This window comes from Macrobrachium rosenbergii, chromosome 41, assembly GCF_040412425.1.
Source record: "Macrobrachium rosenbergii isolate ZJJX-2024 chromosome 41, ASM4041242v1, whole genome shotgun sequence".
Classification (NCBI taxonomy): domain Eukaryota; kingdom Metazoa; phylum Arthropoda; class Malacostraca; order Decapoda; family Palaemonidae; genus Macrobrachium; species Macrobrachium rosenbergii.
In genome coordinates, this window is record NC_089781.1 from 81,313,107 (window position 1) to 81,340,356 (window position 27,250).

The window sequence follows — 27,250 nt, forward strand, 5'->3', positions numbered from 1 at the left end:
CCACCCTTCCTATTGGGGCTGAACTTGGAATTAAGGGCATCAGGAGTGTCATTATTAATCTCAGCGACCTCAAAAACTGTGGCTTAGACACTAATGTCTGTCGTTTTTGGTTATTTTTACGTCACCCCTTTCTCACCCCCACTTCTTATCGGGGCTGAACTTGGACTTAAAGGGCATCGAGAGTGTCACTTTTCATCTCAGCATCCTCGAAAACTATTGTTTAAACACTAATATCTGTCGTTTTCGGTAATTTTTACATGTCACCCCCTTCCCAAAACACCACCCCCTCCTTTAGCGCCAGTGATGTCTTACTCCCACAGTATTCTTTTCCAGATCATAAGTCATATGTATACCAAGTTTGGCTGAAATAGCTCAATGCGTTTCAGAGTTATTCTGGCACACAAGCACACACATATATCCATTGTTATATATATAGATCTATATAATCAAAATGACAGGATCTTTAGAGCAATAACAAAGAATGTCAAATTATGAATAGGACTCAAAGTCCTCATGACGCCAAAATAAAGTACTTTTCATAGTTAGTCTCGGTACTACTAAGAATAATAAATCTAATTAGATTCATAGGAAAAGACATACATATATGCTGTCCAGGACTGATAGAGCAATGCACTTTTATCAATCACTTTGAGGAGCCATGAGCCCGAGAAAGAAGGAGCAAGTCATCATTCCAGAGAAACAGACGTCACTGCAGTTTTATAACTGTGCCCGTGTTTCGTTGAATGATGACCATGTTGGCAAACAGAAAACAAAAGCAAACAAAAAACGGATACTAAAAACCCAACTCTATAAGGATTCAAATTCGAAAACAGAATAATGATCGCCTGGAAGAAGGAGGAAGGGAGAGGGAGACAGAAAAGGGGAAAGGGAGGGACTCAGACACTAACGGACGGGGAATTTCGAGACCCGGGCTGAGGAGGGCATCTCAAATTGGGTATAAAAAGGGAATAACCTCTGCCTTCTGCACCTCATTCTTCAGCTGCTTCTCCCTCGTGAAGATCTCCTTCCACCGTTGAACATGAATTTGAAGGTGGTGAGTAAAATAGAAAACATTTCTTTGCGAGACATTAGATAAATTTTACGACATATTTCTTACAGTGAGAGAGACAACTAAAGTTTACGACAAAATAGATGTTAAGTCTGTGAATGATAAATGTACTTCCTTCTATGGAGTACAGGTACACTCGTTAATTTTAAAATGGAGCAATAAATAGCAATTAACATAATTCTTCCAGTGGATAATTCATAAGGATAAAATATTAATTTTTTAGAGATTTGTCACTTCATCCTGAGGAAAGCTAAACTACTCTTCTCACCCCAACTAGGTGGTTGTGCTCCTCGGAGTGATAGCCCTCGTCGCTGCTGCTCCAAGACGCGGAGGTGGTGGAGGCTTTGGAGGAGGAGGTGGATTTGGAGGTGGACACAGAGGTGGTGGAGGAGGATTCGGAGGAGGAGGTGGTGGTGGACTTGGTGGAGGTGGATTGGGAGGTGGAGGAGGTTTTGGAGGCGGCGGCAGCCACGGTGGTGGATTTGGAGGGGGCGGTGGTTTTGGAGGAGGTGGAGGTAAGCATATGAATTTCTAGTTAATACGAAGCGAAATGTATGTACATCAAAACAGCCTCGAAAAAGATGAATAACAAAAAGATAAACTGCATTTAAATGACTGAGAAAAGGATCTAATCTTTAACAGTATTTTTAAATCCAAAAGATAACAAAATATTTATCTTTGTAATAACAAAAAGATATTTTATCATTAAGTCTTTTAGCATAGAAATTCTATGTATTTCAGGATATGGGCGCTAGAATTCTTCAGGGAAGACCATAAAAACGTCCTATTTGTTTGTTTGTTCTTTCGTTTTTTGTTAAAGACCAATAAAGACAGAATACTCTGCGTAAGAATTTTACTGATGTTCCTATATGTTCACTCATCGCCGATTATGATGCTAAAGGTGTTAGCCGCACTAGTTGAAAATAAAGTTAGAACTGAAAACGAAAACATGGAGAAATGGCAACACAAATCTCAAAAAAAAAAAAAAAAATAAATAAATAAATAAACAAACATGAATGGTTAAAACTGGTAACCAGGTAGACTCTACTATTGTGATTTCAGGTATGCTCTCTCTCTCTCTCTCTCTCTCTCTCTCTCTCTCTCTCTCTCTCTCTATATATATATATATATATATATATATATATATATATATATATATGTATATATATATATATATATATATATATATATATATATATATATATATATATATATATATATATATATATATATATATATATATATATATATATAAAGTTTTGATAATCTTTATGTTCCACTACTTCTTACATAAGAAATTATGCAATTCTGATCTATCGTACAGATGTCTTTGAAAGCTACACCCAAGTAGCATACTAAGTAAATTGTTATCATCACCTTTGCCAGTGAAGTGGGGAGTTCATTGTGCTGTTAAATGTTAGCATGGCATTTCAGGAAGTGATGAACAGAACTTCGTGAAAACAGGCAGATATATCAATCAGACCAACATTTTCTGACCTAAGGCCTTATGGCAAATTTCAGTAGGCCTACAGAACTACCAACACATTTCAAGTTGGGTGGTAGACCTATTTGGGGCAAAAGCAGCTGATGCCGAAATCAGACTGCAAGAAAGCCTCAGTGAGACGCAAAATAATCAAATCATTCAAGCTCATTTAATAATGGGCTAAACTTATGGGCAAGTAGTGAAATTGCAAAGAAATTCCCATTGCCTTGGAAGGAAGTAAAATTATATTTCATTGCCTTTCTTACTTCTTGCCTGGTTGGGTCAGGTTTTAGCCGTGACTTTCCCGTTATGAAAAGCTCGCAACCATATAGAAATTGTAAGTAGAGGTGGTGTTTGTTCCTCTCTGGACCCTGAGACTGAAAAACCTGTGAAATTACATCTGTCACCAGGATCACACTCAATAAATGTAGTAAAGGTTTATATATATATATATATATATATATATATATATATATATATATATATATATATATATATATATATATATATATATATATATATATACATATAAATGATTTTTTTCCCTTCGATCAAAAAGTGATATTCTAAAGGTTAGTAATTGCTTGGGTAGGAATTTTTCGTAATGCTGTTATATCAGAAAAATAATGTATGAAAATACCTGACTGTTTTGAACCTACCAAACATTCCGTTTTTTTGCGAAACGCCATATCGGTAAATAAATAAGGAAATAATATACAATGATATTTTTAGGGAGGTTCTTAGGAATTAAAAATACTTTTTTCACTAATATGAGGGCCATTGCGGCCCCCCCCCAAAAAATAGTGAAGGGGGGGGGGCGCCGCTGCACATGAGCTGAAAAGCTTGAAAATCACTGTATTATACGATGTTCTCCAGAAGACTAACTTTTCGAGAAAACACCTCCAGGTAGTTTTGTTACTATGGTAACATACAATCTTCAGTGGTTTAAATGTTCCATACATGGTTTTATGTTTCTGGCATTATAATAATAATAATAATAATAATAATAATAATAATAATAATAATAATAATAATAATAATAATAATAACATCATTTTTTTGGTCTATCACAGTCATCCTATTCGACTAGGTTGTTTTTATAGTGTGGGGTTCCGGATTGCATCCTGCCTCCTAGGAGTCCATCACTTTTCTCACTATGTGCCTGTTTCTAGTAGCACACTCTTTCTGCATGAGTCCTGGAGCTACTTGGGCATCTAGCTTTTCCAGTTTCCTTTTCAGGGGTCTTGGGATTGTGCCTAGTGTTCCTATGATTAAGGGTACAATTTCCACTGGCATACTCCTCCTCCTCCTCCTCCTCCTCCTCCTCCTTCTCCTACTACTACTACTACTACTACTACTACTACTACTACTACTACTACTACTACTACTACTACTACTACTTCTTCTTCTTCTTCTTCTATTACTATTATTATTATTATTATTATTATTATTATTATTATTATTATTATTATTATTATTAATTTATTATAGTTTGAATTGTTTATAAATTCTTACAACAAACTCAACATGACCACTAACTATGAAAAACAAGCTTCCAGGGGCTAGAATGTCATATGACAAAAAAAAAAAAATGGAGCAAAACGCACTGGGGATCTTCCCAACTGAATTACGAAACACTTTTAATGAATAAACTTGCAACCCTTGCAATTATTCATAAATTGTTCTCAAATATGCTAGCTTGAATTCTCACTCAAGAAGCGATATAAGATTCACATATGATACTCATAAGTAATACAGAACTGTAGAACCCTATTGTGATTACAAACAAAAACGAATTTGAACAATACTAAAATTACGCGGGCATTTACATACGTACGCATATGTATTAAGCGTTTGAATACGAATATATACACAAAAACACATCTCCTAAGAAACAAAGAAATATCGTTAAGCATAATTTGTAAACAAACTGTAGGCAAAGCAAAATGGCGTTGCATTTAATTTGTTCTCATTTCACGCAGCAATAATGTTCTAAATTCACTGGTCTTTGATCGAATAAATTGTCAAATAACTCCATGGTTTCTACTTTCTCCTTTTATATTAAAAATTTTATTAAAATTTTATTACCTGCGACAACGCTCTTCCACACCGTAAAATACATATAGATCATCAAAATTAATAACTTGTAAACTGAAAGAATGCAAGTCTCTTAGTTACTCTTCAGAATTAGAAACTTCCAATTTCTAGGAGCCGGAAAAATGCATCAGATGGTAAAATATAAATTTTCAACTAGATACAAAATTGTGTAAAATCAAACAAATGTGCAAGAGAAAAAATAAACATGCGAAATGAAACATTATCTGGGATCCGTGTACTAGCTATCGTTTCGGAAATGAGAAAATTTGTATGAAATTGAATTACGTAACTCTCCACTGCCTAAGCCAGCAATGTTGTCCCCAACTGTTCTTCTGTGCGACTATTACGGGTAAAGCTATGAGAATAGCCTGGTAACTAATGAGGGATACATTTACTACACCAGGAAGGCGAAGAGGGAGATTATGACCGAGAATCAACGGCAGAGGGATGGGTTTATATATATATATATATATATATATATATATATATATATATATATATATATATATATATATATGAATGTCTTTATAATATACAGTATGCCCATAAAACACTATATATATATATATATATATATATATATATATATATATATATATATATATATATATATATATATATATATCATCAAAGTAGAGAATCTTAAAAGCGAGGAGAAAGAGTTTCAAATTAAGGACTCGACATTCTGATGACGTAAGAATAAAGAGGAATAATGTCATTTCCAGGTTAGTATCTACTGTTCAAAGAGGCATATATCCCACTATATTCACTGGAAAATATTCGTACGTTGCAGATGACAGATAGAACAAAACTTTTATCAACTCTCTCTCTCTCTCTCTCCCACTTTCCGATCCAAAGCAAAAGAGTACTCAGCATTTTTATCCATCAGTTAAGGAGTCATGAGCCCGAGAAAGAAAGAGCAAGTCATTATTCTAAAGAAACAGACGTCGCTGCAGCTTTATAACCGTGCCCGAGTTTCTTTGAATGATGGCGCATGCTGGTAAAAAAAAAAAAAAAAAAAAGGATGCTTTGAAGAAAGCAACTCTTTATGGATTCAAATTAAAAAACAGAATAATGGACAACTGAAAGGAGTTGGAGGGTGTGGCACAGCAGGATGGAAAGGGAGCTCTGGAGGGGGGGGGGAAGCAGAAAAGGGGAAAGGGAGGAAATCAAACACACTAACGGACGGGGAATTTCGAGACCTGGGCTACGGAGGGCATCTCAACTTGGGTATAAAAAGGGAATAACCTCTGCCTTCTGCACCTCATTCTTCAGCTGGTTCTCCTTCGTGAAGATCTCTTTCCACAGTTGAAGATGAATTTGAAGGTGGTGAGTAAAATGGAAAAACATTTCTTTGCAAGTGGATAGGCGCATAGTAATGCATCTTTCGTCAAGAGAAGAGAAACCATATGAAGAACCTTATTGTTATCGAGACATTCACGCTCTAATGCTGAACTTCACAAGTAAACTGGAAGTCTATGGATGATAAATGTACTTCCTTTTTGTGAAGTTAAAGCGTAGTCGTTATTATTTTTAAAAGGAAGCAATAAACATCAATCAACAAAATTCTTTTATAAGATAATCCATGAGGACCAATTCCTCATATTTTCAAAATTTCTGCCTTTTCATTCTGCTAAAAAAATTCAAAATTTTCTTCTCATCCCAACCAGGTGGTTGTGCTCCTGGGAGTGATAGCCCTCGTCGCTGCTGCTCCAAGACGCGGCGGTGGTGGAGGCTTTGGAGGAGGAGGTGGATTTGGAGGTGGAGGTGGACACAGAGGTGGCGGAGGAGGAGGAGGATTCGGAGGAGGAGGTGGTGGTGGACTCGGTGGAGGTGGATTCGGAGGTGGAGGAGGTTTTGGAGGCGGCGGCAGTCAAGGTGGAGGATTTGGAGGTGGTGGTGGTTTTGGAGGAGGTGGAGGTAAGCATACGAGCTTCAAGTAAATATAGAGAAAAATGTATGTACAGTACGTCAAAACATAATATATAATCTTTCACAGCATTTGTAAAGCCAAAAGGGGGCAAAATATTCACCTGTATAATGACAGAAAAAACATTTCCTAATGAATAAAATAAAAAAAAAATTAACACTGCCATTCTATGTATTTCAGGATTTGGGCGCTAGAATTCTTCAGTGAAGACCATAAAAACGTCCTGTTTGTTTGTTTGTTTGTCTTTTTGTTTTTTGCTAAAGGCCAATAAAGACAATATTTTACATAAGAATTTCATTTATGTTTCTTTAATATGTTCACTCATTACGAATTATGATACTAAGAGTTTTTGCCCGTACCTGCTGATAATAAAATTAGGAATGAAAACAAAAATAAGGAGAAAATTTATGGCAACGAAACTCTTAAAGTTAAGGAAAAAAACCATGAATGATTAAAATAATAACCGGCTAGATTTACTACTGTTAATTCAACTATGTAAATTCTTTCCAGTTCTAAATGCTGACATCGTCTCTCTCTCTCTCTCTCTCTCTCTCTCTCTCTCTCTCTCTCTCTCTCTCTCTCTATATATATATATATATATATATATATATATATATATATATATATATATATATATAATATATATAATATATATAATATATATATATATATATATATATATATACTATAAATATATATATATATATATATATATATATATATATATATATATATATATATATATATATATATATATATATATATATATATATATATATATATATATATATATATATAATCTTGATACTCAATGCCTTACATAAAAGTTATGCAATTCTAATCTAACGTAGACATCTTTGAAAGCTACGCCCAAACAGCTTATTAAGTAATTATTATCATCACCTCCGCCAAGGAAGTTGGCAAGTTATGTTGTAAAAAGTATGAGACAATGTATGTGTATAATAGGGCATTTCAAGAACAGAATTTTATGAAAATTGGCAGATATAACTATTCCACCGATGGTTCTCAATTTGGCCCATTTTGGCAAATTTGACGAGGGGCACAGAGCTACTGAAACATTTCAAACTGAGCGAAAGGCCAATTTGGGGCAACTGCTGCTGATGTTGATATCAGACTGCAAGAGAGCCTCATTCAGTTGCAGAGTAATCAAAATACTCAAGCTAAACTCAATAACCGGCTCAATAACTTGTCGACAATTAGTGAAATTGCTATGAAATTCCCATTGGCCTCGCAGGCAGTAAGATTCTATTTCATTGCCTTTCCAGCTTCTCACATAGTTGAGTCAGGTTTTAGCAGAGTAGGAATTGTTAGTAGCCGTGATTCGATTATCTCTAACCACCATGGACCCTGAGACTGAAATACTTGTGAAACCCGTTACCCACATGGATCTCAATGAATACAATAAAAAGCTTTTATATATATATATATATATATATATATATATATATATATATATATATATATATATATATATATGTATATATATATATATACATACATATATACAAACGTATATATATATGTATATATATAAATACAAACGTATATATATATGTGTGTATATATATATATATATATATATATATATATATATATATATATATATATATATAAAGGATTTTATTTCTTGCGATCAAAAAAGCAATAATATTCGAAAGATTAGTAATTTTCTGGGTAGGAAGTTTTTTGTAACGCGGTTATATATGAAAAATAATGTATGATAATAATTAACTGTTTCATTGAACCAAAAATATTTTTGTTGTTGTGAAATAGTATATCTAAAAAATAAATTAACAAGTAATAGACGCTAATATATTTTTACGAAGGTTCTTACAAAATGGAAGTACTGTTTTCACTAATAATATCGGGGCCCTTGGGGCCATTAGTTAAAATTAGAGATTACAAAAGGGACCGTAAGCTATTATATATTGAAAACCACTACATTAGATGGCCTTCTCCGAGCGTAAGTTCTGTCGCCATGGTAACCATAAGACCTTCGTTGGTATAAATGCTCCATAGCTTGCTACATGTTTTTGGAAATTATTATTAATAATTGGATTATCGTTTCAAGTGTTCATTGATTCACATAAAATACATAAAATGGCCAATAAATATGTAAAAAAAAAACAAGTTTCCACGGTGCTAGGGTGTTATATTTGAAACAAGAAAACAAAATGGAGCCAAATGCAAAATTCCCAACTGAAAAAGGACCATGCTTGATGAGTAAACTTAGGGCCTTTGCTATTATTAATAAATGTCACACAGATGTGTCAGGATTCTCAATCGAGAGGTTATATTAAATTTACATTTCAGTATTATAAGTTCGTAATATTGAAATATGGAACCTACTGTAGAAATTAGTGTAATGACAAATATTTGTAAAATGTAACCAAGACTAAAATTACGCAATGTTATATAAATAAGCACATTCAATTTATGAATAAAATAATCAACATGAAAATTTTATCTTACTAAGCAACTAGTAATAATGCTAAGGTATTGTTTGTAAAAGTGTTCTAGCGATACTCTTAATCAAAGTAAAAAAAAAAGTTACATTTTGATTGTTATTTAACACAGTAATAATTATATCTTCATTTACATCTGATCAGATAAACAGTCAAAAAATCCTGTTTTTTACTTCTCCGCTGAGAATAAAAAAATTCAAGTTACCAGTAGTGCAGCAGCAATGCTTATCCAACCAGTAAAACAATCATTGCTGAAATTAATAACCAGTAAACTGAAGAAATTTAAGTCACCTAGTGATTCTTCAGAGTTATAAAACTCCAATTTCTAGGCACCGTGAATTATATAAAATGGTAAAAAATAAATATTCAACTAGATAAAAAATACGCAAAATCCAACAAATGGGCATGAGGACAATACAGATGCAAGACGAAACATTATAAAAGAAAAAAAGAAGCTATTCTCGTTTCGGAAATGAGAAAATTTGCATTTAGGTTTTAATTTCGTAACTTTCATTTCCTAAGTCACAATTCTCTTCCTTAACAGTTATTTCTACTGGGAAGTTGAAGGGAGGGAGGATGCTTGTTGAGATTATATATATATATATATATATATATATATATATATATATATATATATATATATATATATATATGTGTATATATATATATATATATATATATATATATATATATATATATATATATATATATATATATATATATATATATATATATATATATATATATATATAATGGCTTTAAACAGAGATAACAAATAATATTACATTAGGAAAAGAATCTGACATTCAGATGTTCTTTAAAGACTCATAAATCCAATTACGTTCACTGGAAAATACTCATACGTTGCACATGACGGAGAGAACAATGAACTTTTCTCTCTCTCTCTCTCTCTCTCTCTCTTTCCGGTCCCGTGCAAATAAAGTAGAAGTACTCAGCATTTCATCTATCATTTTCAGGAGCAATGTGCCCGTGAATCAGAAAGCAAGTCATCATTGCAAAGAAACAGACGTCATAGCAGTTTTATAACTGTGTCCGAGTTTCGTTGAATGATGACCAAGATTAAAGTAGAACAAAAATAAAAAAAAAAAAGATTCAGGAAAACCCAACTCTCTATGGATTCGATTTCGAGTGGCGATGCAGGAAGGGAAGGGAGAGTTAGGGGGAGGAGACAGAAAAGGGAAAAGGGTGGAAATCAAACACACTAACGGACGGGGAATTTCGAGACCCAGGCAGAGGCAGGTACCTCAACTTGGGTATAAAAAGGGAATAACCTCTGCCTTCTGCACCTCATTCTTCAGCTGCTTCTCCCTGGTGAAGATCTCCTTCCACCGTTGAACATGAATTTGAAGGTGGTGAGTAAAATAGAGAACATTTCTTTGCAAGAGAATGAATGAACTGTAAGACATCTTTCGTCAAGTATCCGTCATCAGAAAGCATAAGAAAAAGCTGACGAGAGCAACACTAATACTGAACTTCACGACAAAGTGGATTGGAAATCTGTAGATGATAAATGTACTTCCTTGCTATGGAGTTTAAGTGTTGGTGATGTTTGAAAAATGAATCAATAAATACCAGTTTAAGAATAATATTCCATAATATAATCCATAAGGATAAAATCCTAATATTTTCTGGATTTCTGTCATTTCATCCTGAGGAAAGCTAAACTACTCTTCTCATCCCAACCAGGTGGTTGTGCTCCTCGGAGTGATAGCCCTCGTCGCTGCTGCTCCAAGACGCGGTGGTGGAGGCTTTGGAGGAGGAGGTGGATTTGGAGGTGGAGGTGGACATAGAGGTGGTGGAGGAGGAGGGGGATTCGGAGGAGGAGGTGGACTCGGTGGAGGTGGATTCGGAGGTGGAGGAGGTTTTGGAGGCGGTGGCAGTCACGGTGGCGGATTTGGAGGTGGTGGTGGTTTTGGAGGAGGTGGAGGTAAGCATACGAGTTGCTAGTAAATATAACGTGAAATGTAAGTATATCAAAACAGCACACGCAAAGATGAATTACCAGAAAAACTAAACATCTAAACTTAAAGGAAAAAACGTCGTCTTTCACAGTACTTTTATAGTCAGAAGGCGAAATAATTACTTTTGCGTTCATTAAAAAAGAACATTTTCTCCATAATAATAATATTAATAATAGTGAAAAGGTCACAAATTTCTTTTTAACACTGTGATTCTCTGTATTTCAGGATTTGGGCGCTAAAATTCTTCAGGGAAGACCATAACAAGTTCCTCTTTGTCAGTTTTTTTTTTTTTTTTTGTTAAAGAAAAATAAAGACAGAATATGATACATAAGGATCTCATTTGTGTTCCTATAATACGTTCAATCATCACCCAGTATGGTACGAGAGTTTTTTTATTGCAGCTCCATAAGTATTTCCAATACTGATATAATCACTGGCATTATAAGCTATGGTCACTGTCTCGAAGCAGTCTTCATTGCCAGTATTCCCATCCTTCCCGACAAAGTGCACATAACGAGACAATGTACATAATTTACTGATTTCAGAAATATGCTTATCCCTCACTGTAAAGTAGACGACACCTTAGCTGGCCTTGCAACAGCACGGGTTTTGCCCATAAGAGTTGTCAATAACGGAGGAGCTAGACTCTATAACAGGGATAAAATTAATGGCTACACAACTCTCAAAGCCTAAAACAAAACATGGATGACAACAAATAGAAAAGGGGTAGACTCTACCACTCTAAATTAAGCTCTGTGAATTTCTTCCAGTTTTGACATCTCAGGACGTCACCTCTCTCTCATATACAGTGTATACATACACACAATATATGATATATATATATATATATATATATATATATATATATATATATATATATATATATATATATATATATATATATATATATCGAGGTAATGATAAATTTGATACTCCACTAATACTTACAAATAAAATTTTGCAATTCTGATCTGCTATAAAGACGTCTGAAAGCTACTCCCAAGTAGCAGAACACCATAATTAGTTACTGTCGTCATCAACCTTTCCAATGAAACTGGCATAATGTTATGTTGTTAAATGCTTGTGTGAATGTACTGTATGTTACAGGACGTTTCAAGAACAGATGAAAAAATGTGATCAAACATTGCAGATATACCCATTAGATGACCTTCTCAAGATGACTGACTCTTTGGACAAAACGCCTCAGTGCAGATGATTTATTGCCAAGGTTAAATGAAATCTTCGATGGTTCTAACACTCTATACAGGTTTGCAGTTGTTTATTATTATTATTATTATTATTATTTTAAATTTTATTATTATTCCAAATTTACTTAAAATACCCTAAACTGTCACTAACTACAAAAACAAAATTTCACGGACTAGAGTTATATTGAGAAAAGTCGAGCCAAACACACTTAGGAAATTCCCAATTGAAGAAGGAAATAGGTTGATGAAACTACAATAGATTTCAGTATTAAACTCTAGGTAAAATATAACAAGTAAAAATGCGCCGAAGTTTCTTCGGCGCAATCGAGTTTTCTGTACAGCCGCTACAGCGTATAATCAAGGCCACCGAAAAAAATCTATCTTTCGATGGTCTCGGTATAATGCTGCATGAGCCGCGGCCCATGAAACTTTAACCACGGCCCTGTGGTGGCCTATCCTAAAACTCTGCCAGAAGCACGATTATGGCTAACTTTAACCTTAAATAAAATAAAAACTACTGAGGCTAGAGAGCTAAAATTTGGGTGTTTGATGATTGGGGGGCGGATGATCAACATCCCAATTTGCAGCCCTCTAGCCTCAGTAGTTTTTAAGATCTGAGGGCGGACAGAAAAAGTGCGGACAGATTAACGTGCGGACGGACAGACAAAGCCGGCACAATAGTTTTCTTTTACAGAAAAAAAAAACAACACATCTTACTAAGAAAAGTATGTATTAATGCTGGAGCATACTTTGTGAAATATTTGTAGCAGTACAATTGTTTGAAGTCAAGTCCAATGGCGTTGCATTTAATTTTTTCTCATTTAGAACTGCAATAATTTCATAAGTTCACTGCCCTCTGATCAATAAATTGTCAAAAATATCTACATTTTTTCTCAGTTTTCTCCGTAAAGTTAACAACAATGCTCATCCAAAAATACACAAATTACCAAAATGAATAATTTGTAAAAACGAAAGAATTTAAAACAATGTAACTATGCATAGCAATCCACAGAACGTTTAACTTGAAATATGTGCGTGTGTGTGTGTATGTATATATATATATATACAAATTATATATAAAATGAATAATTTGTATAAATAAACTGTATGAATTTAAAATACATAGTATATATATATATATATATATATATATATATATATATATATAATATATATATATATATATATATACAGTGGCAAGTTCTCAAAAATTATTTTGGAATGTGGATGTTGATCTCATGCTCTTTTCTTGAAGCTGACTTTAACGATCCAGGTCTGTCATAAAACATGGACTCGCAAATTAATCAATGCTGTACCACAAAAGCGCGTGCCCAAAACACTTATTTATATATTGTATATAACATATATGTATATATAAATTATATTATATATATATATATATATATATATATATATATATATATATATATATATATATATATATATATATATATATATATATATATATATAGAGAGAGAGAGAGAGAGAGAGAGAGAGAGAGAGAGAGAGAGAGAGAGAGAGAGAGAGAGAGAGAGAGAGAGAGAGCCTTAATCGTTCCATTTGAGAGCAAAACAATAGTTTATCAAAATGCTCTTTTTCTGGTATACAAACGTTTTATTGCACGATGTTTAAGTTCCTTAGTTCCGTGAGTTTCCGTGTGTTTCAATTTACCTGACAAATATATAACCATGCGTTTATATGGGAAATGCACTTCCAACTCACTATATTCTTATTTCAGTTGAACTTTTCCCTCTGTAAACAATGAATTTCACCATTTGAGATACAACGTCACCGTACATCAACAAAAAGCACCGAGCATAAGATGTCCATTCATAAGAAGAGATATGTGCGCACGAGAGAGAGAGAGAGAGAGAGAGAGAGAGAGAGAGAGAGAGAGAGAGAGAGAGAGAGAGAGAGAGAGAGAACAAGTCATTACTGCAAACAAACATACATCATCTCAGTTTCTATAAATATGCCAGCGTTTCTTTGATTAATGACAATGCTGGAAAACAAGCAAAAACCGGTCGCTTATAATACAACTGTACTTTTAAGGATTCAAATTTAAACACGGTAACGGTCGCCTGCTGGGAAGAGGCGGGAACAAGAGGGGAGTTTCGGGATACTGCTAGGGAGATGGGAGTCAGGGAGATTCAGGGAGGGGGAAAGTCAGGACATCAAGCACACAGGATAATAAAAAAGAGGAAGGGGGAATCCTGATTGACGGTGGTAAGGAGGGTACCTCATTTCGGGTATAAAAAGGGAAAACCCTCTTCCTTCGGCACCTCAATCTTCAGCAGCTTCTCCCTGGTTGAAGACCTTCTTCCATCAGTCAAGATGAATTTGAAGGTGGTGAGTAGAATACTTCTTTCTTTCCAGATTATCAGTTAAAGAATAAGCTGCTAATTTATTTATAGATTGAGAATAAAACGAATAACAGACACTCACAATTATCTGCTTTTACATAACTTAATCCGTAAGGATATGATCCTTTTAATCTCTTAATGTCTCGACCAGGTGGTTGTGCTCCTCGGAGTGATAGCCCTCGTCGCGGCTGCTCCAAGACGCGGAGGTGGAGGCTTTGGAGGAGGAGGAGGATTTGGAGGAGGTGGTAGTGGAGGGGGCTTCGGAGGAGGAGGTGGTGGTGGACTCGGTGGAGGTGGACTCGGAGGTGGAGGAGGTTTTGGAGGTGGTGGCGGTCACAGAGGTGGCGGTGGTGGTTTTGGAGGAGGCGGAGGTAAGCATATAAGTTTCCCATGGTTAGAACGCTATGTGATGAAGTACCAATTCAATACTAAACACTCTTGAGAAAAAATTGTATTTTACAATATTTTTGAAAACCCAATAAAGACCATTTTCCATTTTTTAACCACTATAATTAATAATATCAACACCACTCTAAAGAGACCTTCTTCTACACATTACAGGGTTTGGGCGCTAGAAGTCTTCGTGGAAAATGATCAGAATTTGCCAGCACCCCGGTTTTCATACGCAGCTTAGTTGGATGGCTTGCCTCTACATCTGCAGAAGCAGAGAACGAAATTTCCCTTTGTTTTTTTCTTTTTTTTTTGTTAAAGATCAATAAAGACAGAGAATGTTATACAAGACTTTAATTTGCGTTCCTGTAGTAAGCAAGTAAGCCGTTAGAATTTAGATTTTTTTTTTAATTCTATTGTTTTAATTTGAGAATATATACTTCGCACCTAACTAAGCTTTTCCATTACTGCGATCACAGTCCCCGACATTCTAAGCAGCAACCACTGCCTTACAATAACTTTAATTACAAGAATCTGCATTTATTTACACGGCAAACAAAATGGTTTTTACATTATACATACATACATATATATATATATATATATATATATATATATATATATATATATATATATATATATATGTATATATATATATATATATATATATATATATATATATATATATATATATATATATATATGTTTATATATAGACTTTAAACAGAGATGACAAATAATATTACATTAGGAAAAGAATTTGACATTCAGGTGTTCTTTAAAGACTCATAAATCCGATTACGTTCACTGGAAAATACTCATACTTTGCACATGACGGAGAGAACAATGAACTTTTATCTCTCTCTCTCTCTCTTTACGGTCCCCTGCAAACAAAGTAGAAGTACTCAGCACTTTATCTATCACTTTCAGGAGCAATGTGCCCGTGAAACAGAGAGCAAGTCATCATTCCAAAGAAACAGACGTCACTGCAGTTTTATAACTGTGCCCGAGTTTCGTTGAATGATGACCAAGATTAAAATAGAAAAAAATACTAAAAAAAACAAACAATAAAAAATGGCTTCGGAAAAACCCAACTCTCTATGGATTCGAACTCGAATGGCGATGCAGGAAGGGAGGAGAGAGTTAAGGGGAGGAGGCATAAAAGGGAAAAGGGAGAAAATCAAACACACTAACGGACGGGGAATTTCGAGACCCGGGCTGAGGAGGGCATCTCAATTTGGGTATAAAAAGGGAAAACGTCTGCCTTCTGCACCTCATTCTTCAGCTGCTTCTCCCTGGTGAAGATCTCCTTCCACCGTTGAACATGAATTTGAAGGTGGTGAGTAAAACACAAAACATTTCTTTGCAAGAGAATGAATGAACTGTAAGACATCTTTCATCAAGCATCCGTCATCAGAAAGCATAAGAAAAGCACTGACGATTAACACTAATACTGGTTGCACGACAAAGTGGATTGGAAATCTGTAGATGATAAATGTACTTTTTTGCTATGGGGTTTAAGTGTTGGTGATGTTTGAAAAATGAATCAATAAACATCAGTTAAGAATATTTCCTGTCACTTCATCATGAGGAAAGCTAAACTACTCTTCTCATCCCAACCAGGTGGTTGTGCTCCTCGGAGTGATAGCTCTCGTAGCTGCTGCTCCAAGACGCGGTGGTGGAGGCTTTGGAGGAGGAGGTGGATTTGGAGGTGGAGGTGGACATAGAGGTGGTGGAGGAGGAGGGGGATTCGGAGGAGGAGGTGGACTCGGTGGAGGTGGATTCGGAGGTGGAGGAGGTTTTGGAGGCGGTGGCAGTCACGGTGGTGGATTTGGAGGTGGTGGTGGTTTTGGAGGAGGTGGAGGTAAGCATACGAATTGCTAGTAAACATAACGTGAAATGTAAATACATCAAAACAGCACACACAAAGATGAATTACCAGAAAAAACTAAACATCTAAACTTAAGGGAAAAAACGTCGTCTTTCACAGTATTTTTATAGTCAGAAGAAGGCGAAATAATTACTTTTGCGATCATTAAAAAAGAACATTTTCTCCATAATAATATTAATAATAGTGAAAATGTTACAAATTTCTTTTTAACACCGTGATTCTTTGTATTTCAGGATTTGGGCGCTAAAATTCTTCAGGGAAGACCATAAGTTCCTCTTTGTCAGTTTGTCTTTTTTTTTTTGTTAAAGAAAAATAAAGACAGAATATGATACATAAGGATCTCATTTGTGTTCCTATAATATGTTCAATCATCACCCAGTATGGTACGAGAGTTTTTTTTATTGCAGCTACATAAGTGTTTCCATTACTTATATACGTACTGTAATCACTGACATTATAACTATGGTCATTGTCTCGAAAGTCTTCATTGCCAGTAAAACCATCCTTCCCGACAAAGTGCACATAACGAGACAATGTACATAATTTACTGATTTCAGAAAAATGCTTATCCCTCATTGTACAGTAGACGACACCTTAGCTGGCCTTGCAACAGCACGGGCTTTTGCCCATAAGAGTTGTCGATAACGGAGGGGCTATACTATATAACAGGGATAAAATTAATGGCTACACAACTCTCAAAGTCTAAAACAAAACATGGATGACAACAAATAGAAAAGGCGTAGACTTTACAACTTTAAATTAAGCTTTGTGAATTTCTTCCAGTTTTAACATCTCATGACGTCACCTCTCTCTCATATACAGTGTATACATACACACACCATATATATATATGTATATATATATATATATATATATATATATATATATATATATATATATATATATATATATATATATATATATATATATATATATATATATATATATATATATCAAGGTAATGATAAATTTGATACTCCACTAACACTGACAAATAAAATTATGCAATTCTGATCTGCTGTAAAAATGTCTGAATGCCACTCCCAAGTAGCAGATTAGCATAATTGGTTATTGTTGTCATCAACCTTTCCAATGAAGTTGGCATAATGTTATGTTGTTAAACGCTTGTGTGAATGTACTGTATGTTACAGGACGTTTCAAGAACAGATGAAAAAAAGTGATCAAACATTGCAGATATACCCATTAGATGACCTTCTCAAGATGACTGACTCTTTGGATAAAACCCCTCAGTGCAGATGATTTGTTGCCAAGGTTAAATAAAATCTTCGGTGGTTCTTCTAACATGTTTCTATTACATGTTTTATTATTATTTTATTATTATTATTATTATTATTATTATTATTATTAACTTAAAATACACTAAATGGTCATAAACTACAAAGACAAAATTTCACAGACGAGAGTTATATTGAGAAAAATCGAGCCAAACACACTTAGGAAATTCCCAAGTGAAAAAGCAAATAGGTTGATGAAGCTACAATAGATTTCAGTATTAAACTCTAGGTAAATATGACAAGTAAAGAATGCGCCGAAGTTTTTTTCGGCGCAATCGAGTTTTCTGTACAGCCGCTACAGAGTATAATCAAGGCAACCCAAAACAGATATATCTTTCGGTGGTCTCGGTATAATGCTGTATGAGCCCCGGCCCATGAAACTTTAACCACGGACCGGTGGTGGCCTATCCTATATCTTGCCAGAAGCACGATTATGGCTAATTTTAACTTTAAATAAAATCAAAACCACTGCAGCTAGAAGGCTGCAATTTGGTATGTTTGATGATTTGAGGGTGGATGATCAACGTACCAATTTGCAGCCCGTCTAGCCTCAGTAGTTTTTAAGATCTGAGGGCGGACAGAAAAAGTGTGGAAGGACAGACAAAGCCGGCACAACAGTTTTCTTTTGCAGAAATCTAAAAGCAAAATATCTTACTAAGAAAAGTACAGTATGTATTAATGCTAAAGCATACTTTGTGAAATAGTAATAGCAGACTCTTTTTGGAGTCCAAGCCCAATGGCGCTGCATTTAATTTTTTTTTTTTTTTTTCGAACTGCAATAATTTCTTAAGTTCACTGATCTCTGGTCAATAAGTTGTCAAAAATACCTACGTTTTTCATTCTCCGTTTAAGCTAAAAAGTTTCATGTGATCAGTAAAGTTAACAACAATGCTCATCCAAACCCTGACATACATAAATTACCAAAATGAATAATTTGTAAAACGAAAGAATTTAAAACACCTAACAATAATACATAGTTAGCAAGCTCCAATCTCTAAGAATTTTTAACTTTGTAAATAAAATATCAAATAATATATGTATGTATATACTGTATATATGTATGTATGCATATGTATGTATATATATATATATATATTATATATATATATATATATATATATATATATATATATATATATATGTATGTATATATATATACATATATATATATATATATATATATATGTAGTATATATATATATATATATATATATATATATATATATATATATATATATATATATATATATATATGTCGCCAGAAAAGCCTGGACCCTCAAGTTCTCAACAATTATTCTGGAATATGGATGTTGATCTCATGTTCTTTTCTTGACCCCAGCTTACTAGTAGGATGCAGGTTTAGCATGAACCATGGACCTGCAAATACTACCCGAATGCTGCACAAAAACACAATATATATATATATATATATATATATATATATATATACAACAGCATATATATATATACAAATATATAAAAATATATATATATATATATATATATATATATATATATATATATATATATATATATATATATATATATATATATATATATATATATATATATATATATATATATATATATATATATATACATATTTATATACATAGATATACAGTAGAGAGAGAGAGAGAGAGAGAGAGAGAGAGAGATGGCCCTAATCTTTCCATTGAGAGTAAAGCAATAGTTTATTAAAATGCTCTTTTTTCTGGTATACAAACGTTTTATGGCAAGATGTTTAAGCTCCTTTGTTCCGTGAGTTTCTGTGTAATTCAATTTATTTGACAAATACATAACCATGCGTTTATATGGGAAATGCGCTTCCAACTCAATTTATTCAGTTATCCCAAGAATTTTTTGAGATACAACGACACCGTACATCAACAAAAAGTTCCGAGCATAAGATGTCCATCATAAGAGACATATATGTGAGCAGAGAGAGAGAGAGAGAGAGAGAGAGAGAGAGAGAGAGAGAGAGAGAGAGAGCAAGTCATTATTGCAAACAAACACACGTCATCTCAGTTTTTATAAATATGCCCGAGTTTCTTTGATTAATGACATTGCTGGAAAACTAGCAAAAACCGGTCGCTTAAAATACAACTGAACTTCTAAGGATTCAAATTTAAACACAGTAACGGTCGCCTGCTGGGAAGAGGCGGGAACAAGAGGGGAGTTTCGGGGATAGTGCTAGGGAGATGGGAGCTAGAGGGGAGTCAGGGAAGGGGAAAGGTAGGATATGAAGCACACAGGGTAATAAAAAAGAGGAAGGGGGAATCCTGATTGACGGTGGTAAGGAGGGTACCACATTTCGGGTATAAAAAGGGTAAAACCTCTTCCTTCGGCACCTCATTCTTCAGCAGCTTCTCCCTGGTGAAGACCTTCTTCCGTCAGTCAAGATGAATCTGAAGGTGGTGAGTGGAACATTTTTTCTTTGCAGATTATCAGTTAAAGAATAATCCTCTCTATTTATAGATTGAGAATAAAACGATAAACAGATAATCACAATAATTATCTGCTATTACATAATATAATCCGTAACGATATGATCCTTTTAATTTCTTAATGTCTCGACCAGGTGGTTGTGCTCCTCGGAGTGATAGCCCTCGTCGCGGCTGCTCCAAGACGCGGAGGTGGAGGCTTTGGAGGAGGAGGAGGATTTGGAGGAGGTGGTAGTGGAGGAGGCTTAGGAGGAGGTGGTGGTGGTGGACTTGGTGGAGGTGGATTCGGAGGTGGAGGAGGTTTTGGAGGTGGTGGCGGTCGCAGAGGTGGCGGTGGTGGTTTTGGAGGAGGCGGAGGTAAGCATATAAGTTTCCCATGGTTAGAACGCTATGTGATGAAGTACCAGTTCAATACTAAACCCTCTGAAGAAAAAATTGTATTTTACAATATTTTTGAAAACCCAATAAAGACCATTTTCCATTTTAATTACTATAACTAAAAATATCAACGCCACTCTAAAGAGACCTTCTTCTACACATTGCAGGGTTTGGGCGCTAGAAGTCTTCATGGAAAATGATCAGAATTTGCCAGCACCCCGGTTTTCATACGCAGTTTAGTTGGATGGCTTGCCTCTACATCTACAGAAGTAGAAAACGAAATTTCCCTTTGTTTTTTTTTTTTTTTTGTTAAAGATCAATAAAGACAGAAAATGTTATACAAGGTTTTAATTTGCGTTCCTGTAGTAAGCAAGTAAGCCGTTAGAATTTAGATTTTGTGTTTATTCTATTGTTTTAATTTGAGAATATATACTTCGCACCTAACTAAGCATTTCCATTACTGCCCTAGGCAACAGTCACTGTGTTACAATAACTTTAAATTACCAGAATCTGCATTTATTTACATGGCATACAAAATGAGATAATATGGTTGTCATTTGATCCTGAACCTAACTCTGATATAATATTGAAAATCTACTTGAAAACGATACCATCGTACGTTTTCAATGACTTTGATCTTACTTGGAAAAATTTATGGTATTCAATACCTTAAGCTACCAACCATGCCGAGTACAGGAGAAATAATAATACAACATAAATACAACATAACTATCGCAGTATTAAACAATCACGATAAAAAGAACACACAAAAATCTAAATAAAAGACATCATTTAGACATCACTCCCATTGAACTTGCTACTTTATTTCTTTCAAATTTCAGATACAAAAAACAAACACATACATAACATTTATACATACAGACACACACACATATATATGTATATTATATAAACATAAACCATAAAAATCTAAAATTATTAAATTATTATTATTATTATTATTATTGTTATTATTCGGAATGCTCACATATACACATGAAAAAGCCTATAAGGCCATAATTTGCAAAAAAGGGCTTCCACAGAACAGAATACCCATTCGTAAAATAAAAAGTACACTACAAGAGAATTTCACCTAACGACCAAATGAACGAATTTCAATCAGAACTGTCGACTAACTTGACCAAATAGACTACAATAATTTATAAAATATGCCTGAGAGTAAACTACAGCTGGGGAACCTTATCGTTCGTTACAAACACCAGTCGCAACTGGGAAGGCTCAAACCATGCATGAAGCTATCTGTGTAATGATAGTTCATTGCAACTAATGAAACATATAGTACAAATAAATGTATGGTAATTTTGGTATGTTGAAGATTAGACTGGCCTTGGTAGTTATATAAATAACAGAAAAATGGTAAAGTATATACATGTCGAATATTTTTATAAATACTCTAATTACAAGTAAACAAATGAAACGTTTACAAAATAAAAAGCAGGTACTCGAATAGCGCGCTTGTGCGCGCGCATAGCCTACACGGTCAAAACCGGTAAAAATTTATCAGAAAAATATCCCATTCACCAAAAAGCAAATACAGATCACTTCTAAAACGTTTCAGCAGTACACTTGTAGAATGCCTTCATCCTCCACTGCCATGATATCTGATCATTAAAGAGTTAGAACTTATACTCACTCTCTTTCTCACTTTAGGTCAGCAATGTTGCCTTGAACCGCAGATGCCAAATAGTGATTTGATAATGTAATTCGGCGTCATAGTAATAATCCACATCAGGGCAAAAAAGGTTCTTACCTACTGACATACGTGTAATTCATACTTACATGAAATTATCCAATTTCTAAGAACCATAAGATTTTATATAAAAATTGTAAAACAAAAAACTATAAATAAAACAATCAGGAAAATCAAACAAAAGTACAAACAAAACACCTCGTGTATGCAAGATCAAGCTGTTATCTCATGGAAATTGAGAAAACTATTGCAAAACCTTTAAAAGACGAGAAGATTCTTGATTCTAATATATATATATATATATATATATATATATATATATATATATATATATATATATATATATATATATATATGTATATATATATATTTATATACATACAATACATACATATATATATATATTATATATATATATATATATATATATATACAATGTATATATTTATTATATATATATACATATCAAGATTATGGTAGTTTCTTCATCCTTTGAGATACACAAGAAATTATTTTTGTAGTGATTACATTCATGTAATAACGTAAAAAACAACAGACAATAGATATGCGAACAAAAATTACTCATTCAATTTTTCAAGGCCAAAGTACACAGACGATATGAATAAAATTCGCAATAACATTACAACGAGTTACAATGATGACATAAATAAAAGCATAAGTACCAATACCCATATAAACACGTCTACAAACGCACATACGCGCACATAACTGAGAAAAAACGAAAATAAAGCAATGAATAAATACAAATTCATGGAATAAAAAAGTTGAACTCAATTTCACAGAAATAAGCCACACGATCACAAGCAATACTCACAACATCTATAATCTCTTCGGGAGGACATAGAAAGCATAAATGCTACGGAATACGTTCTAAGCAGCCAGAGAGAGAGAGAGAGAGAGAGAGAGAGAGAGAGAGAGAGAGAGAGAGAGAGAAATGCAAATCACGATAAGCCAACATCATAAACAAACTTATAATGGGAAACTGACAAAGGTCCCCGAGGATTTTCCCCAAGAGACTGACGGCTACCTGTGATCGATCACAATACTTCTGGGAGATGAAAACGTTGATTGCAGGGGAATAGTTGGGGAATTCCTTAATAATGATGGCAGTAATACGAAAATATTGAGACGGGGGGTGGGAGGAGGAGGAGGGAGGATACTGGGGATATGGCGTTGTGCAGGGGTATGCGGGTATTATTCTTCGGGTATATAAGAACTACAAACTTCCCCTGTAGCATCACAGTCCGCAGCAGTCTCTTTCTTGTCTGGTGGTGAGCATCTCTAGAAGATGAACCTGAAGGTTGTAAGTACAAGAGGAGATAGATTTAACACGGTTCTTTAGGAAAGAAAATTAATTTTGATGTGTTGAAACTATTATTTTTGTGTTATAGGTGAGATCGATTAATTTGGCTGTTATCTGACGTTGAAACGGCTACAGTCACAGCTGCCGGTAATATATTTTTGGGTGCAAATGATTCGGATTGAAAAAATAAACGTAAAATCTGAATGGAACATCGAAAATAATGATTTTTATAACAATATACTTAAAGGTCTTTCAAAAAAGTGGCCCTGAAACTTTCTTTAACAAGCCGTGCATTAGAAAGACACTAATACATTTTTTTTAAACCAGGCGGCAGTTCTCCTCGGCTTGGTGGCACTTGCAGCTGCTGCTCCAAGACGCAGGGGTGGGCGTTTTGGAGGTGGATTCGGAGGTGGAGGTGGACTTGGACTCGGAGGAGGAGGTGGACTTGGACTCGGAGGAGGATTTGGACTTGGTGGAGGCGGTGGACTTGGAGGTGGATTTGGAGGCGGTGGTGGACTTGGAGGTGGAGGAGGCTTAGGAGGTGGAGGAGGTTTAGGAGGTGGATTTGGAGGAGGACTTGGAGGAGGTCTTGGAGGTGGGTTTGGAGGAGGTGGTGGACTAGGTGGAGGACTTGGAGGAGGAGGTGGTTTTGGAGGCGGCGGTGGACTTGGCGGAGGTACTGGTGGATTTGGAGGGGGTGGCGGTTTCGGAGGAGGCGGAGGTAAGATTACAAAATTCTCACAAAGCTAATCTAAACTAATTTTGCCCTATAGTTAAGAGAAAAATATAAATGACAAATAGAACAATATCACAGTAATATCCATAAAGAAAGGTAAAAAAAATCTCTTTCGTGATTCTGCCCTAATACAAATGACAAAATAATTTTATTATGAATTTAAGATAATAGTAGTAGTTATTGTTCATAGAAGTAAGGCTGAGAGGACATTTTCCTAATTTCAGGTTTCGGTCGGTAGTCTCTTCACCGATGGACATAAGCTACTTTCTGTATACTTAAATGCCAGTATGAAAAATAATTTATAGCTTTCTGTTTACTTAAATATATAAATATAAAAATCTGTTATACAACGATTTTGATTTGTTCCAGCTTTTTTCGAATAAATATAATACGAAGTAAACTTTCAGCAGTTGAAATTCTAGTTGTAGACTTTTCCAGTCCATTCAAAAGTGCTACTGCAAACACATTGAAGAGTCGCAACTATACCTGGCATCCTTAGGACATCTGAAAGAACAGGTGTTCCAGCATAATTCCGCCACGATTTAAGGCTATCAGAAAAACTGCAGACTTGCTCTGTGTTTCAAAGATTGCACAAATATCTCTGCTAATAAATACATTCAGGATATATGTCATGGCGTTTTGGTGTGAATCAATGTTCCCAGTTTTTACGGAGCTACTACTAGCTTGACAATAACAGCAACAGCAAGAAACGACACATCGATTTTAAGTTGACAGGCGTTGTTACGACTCTAGTCACTGACGCCGAAAAGAAGGGTCATCGACAAAAAAAAAAAAAAAAAAAAACTCCAATTTCTATCTTCCCAGGTAAATAAATAAATGTCAATGAAAATATCATCCGCGCTAGGAAACAACAGAGATAATAAAAAAAAAAAACACGAAACGAAATTGTAAATACGGCTACATATGTCGTCTTCATAAACCAAAAATTTAAGTATTTTTGCGAAGGAATCGACAGACTCAGGCTACTTTTCACAAAGGGACTGAAGAGCTTTTTAAGACACCGCCTCTTGAATGTCTTTTTCGGGCATTATAATAACTGGATCTCTTTATGAATTGCATCTCGGTGTCCTTTTACTCAAGTACAATTGATGACGATTTAAAAACTTTATCCTCTCAATTATTAAAGTACAATACATCACTTCATGAGAACCTTCTTAGTTATTATAACGGATGATCTGATGTCTGCAAAAAGTCCACTTGGATATTATTCTCATTTAATGCAACAGGCGGCCTTTCTAAGGAAACCAACTGCATCAATAGTTATCACAATAGCAGTTTTTTCCAATTGGATGTCCTTTCTAGTTCCTACAAACGGCTCTCTCTACTTACATGTCCTCTGCTTTTACAAAAGAAAACTCATCAAAAAATAATCTGAAGTCCTTTTCACTTGAAAGACCACTTGCATGTCCTTATCTTCCATTAGGAGAACTCAAAAGCTTGTAATTCCCTCTCAGTTACTCCTCCAAAGGTACTAAGTTAAATTTCATTCGGATTTAATTTTCAGTTATTACAATAAACTTCTTGAAAGACCAGCATATAACGTTAATCAGATCGAAACTCAAAGAAAAACACACGATGGTTTGGGCAAAGGAAAAAAAGGTAGAGGAATTTTCAGAAAAAATTCGACTAAAGACGTAGTGCTTTGATAACTAAGGTACTGATATAGGGAATAAAGTGCAAAAACAGATATATTCATCATCACAGCATTCTCATTATGATAATCTTCATACTAGGGCAAAGAGAACAGAAAATTTCAGTATAAATGATTACATGCTTAAAAATATAAGTCCGTACAAGAATACACACACACACACATATGTGTGTATATATATATATATATATATATATATATATATATATATATATATATATATATACATATATACTGGATGTACGTAATGAAAAGTAAAAGCACTGCATTGAACACGAACTTCAATAACGAAGAATAAGTGAGCCTAACTTGAAAGACACGGAAGTGAATGCAACATTTAGTGCCATTGCAGGGCAAAATGAACAGCTATTGAAAACCACCAGATGCAGAGAAGAAAGTTTGTGCAACAGACATGACACAAAAGGTTAGAAATGATGAGGAAAGCAATTGCAGTGCGGAACAAAGATTAAAATAGAAGAAAAATTTAATAAAGCAGATCAAGAGAAAGGGAGGGAAAAAAAGAGACTGAAAGTAAATGACAGAAACGAGAACGGTGTGGAAAAAAAAGAGGAGGGGCACGAGTACATGGGGGAGGGGTTCTAATTGTTACAATAATTATAAAAGAACGAAGAAATTTGGTTTCTGCATCAGATTCTTCAACGCTCTCCCTCTTGGCGAAGACAGAGTTCAAGATGAATTTCAAGATAGTAAGTAGAAACAATTTGAAATTTTGGCATAGTGTGGAAAATTATCTTAAGAATTAAAAATCTTTTGAAGATGATTACTAAAG

The 27,250-nt window shown here is 34.5% G+C and overlaps 5 protein-coding genes across 5 annotated transcripts in view; 4 read left to right on the plus strand and 1 right to left on the minus strand.

Moving 5' to 3' along the window:
* Nucleotides 1-27,250, minus strand: part of LOC136826924 (A disintegrin and metalloproteinase with thrombospondin motifs adt-2-like) — a 282,157-nt gene that overhangs the window by 105,693 nt on the left and 149,214 nt on the right. The gene's annotated exons all lie outside the window — the stretch shown is intronic.
* Nucleotides 993-1,912, plus strand: LOC136826519 (rRNA 2'-O-methyltransferase fibrillarin-like). Its single transcript, XM_067083704.1, has 3 exons — nt 993-1,054; nt 1,347-1,584; nt 1,811-1,912. Exons 1-3 carry the CDS (start codon nt 1,040-1,042, stop codon nt 1,822-1,824), a joined length of 267 nt encoding a protein of 88 aa, XP_066939805.1. The 5' UTR covers nt 993-1,039; the 3' UTR covers nt 1,825-1,912.
* LOC136826520 (keratin, type II cytoskeletal 68 kDa, component IB-like) lies at nt 14,458-15,460 on the plus strand. The gene is made up of 3 exons (XM_067083705.1): nt 14,458-14,605; nt 14,771-14,990; nt 15,181-15,460. Exons 1-3 carry the CDS (start codon nt 14,591-14,593, stop codon nt 15,192-15,194), a joined length of 249 nt encoding a protein of 82 aa, XP_066939806.1. The 5' UTR covers nt 14,458-14,590; the 3' UTR covers nt 15,195-15,460.
* Nucleotides 20,480-21,360, plus strand: LOC136826521 (pupal cuticle protein 36a-like). The gene is made up of 3 exons (XM_067083706.1): nt 20,480-20,612; nt 20,777-20,996; nt 21,185-21,360. The coding sequence occupies exons 1-3, from the start codon at nt 20,598-20,600 to the stop codon at nt 21,196-21,198; spliced, it is 249 nt and encodes an 82-aa protein (XP_066939807.1). The 5' UTR covers nt 20,480-20,597; the 3' UTR covers nt 21,199-21,360.
* Nucleotides 23,986-25,138, plus strand: LOC136826522 (acanthoscurrin-2-like). Its single transcript, XM_067083707.1, has 3 exons — nt 23,986-24,052; nt 24,380-24,773; nt 25,013-25,138. The coding sequence occupies exons 1-3, from the start codon at nt 24,038-24,040 to the stop codon at nt 25,024-25,026; spliced, it is 423 nt and encodes a 140-aa protein (XP_066939808.1). The 5' UTR covers nt 23,986-24,037; the 3' UTR covers nt 25,027-25,138.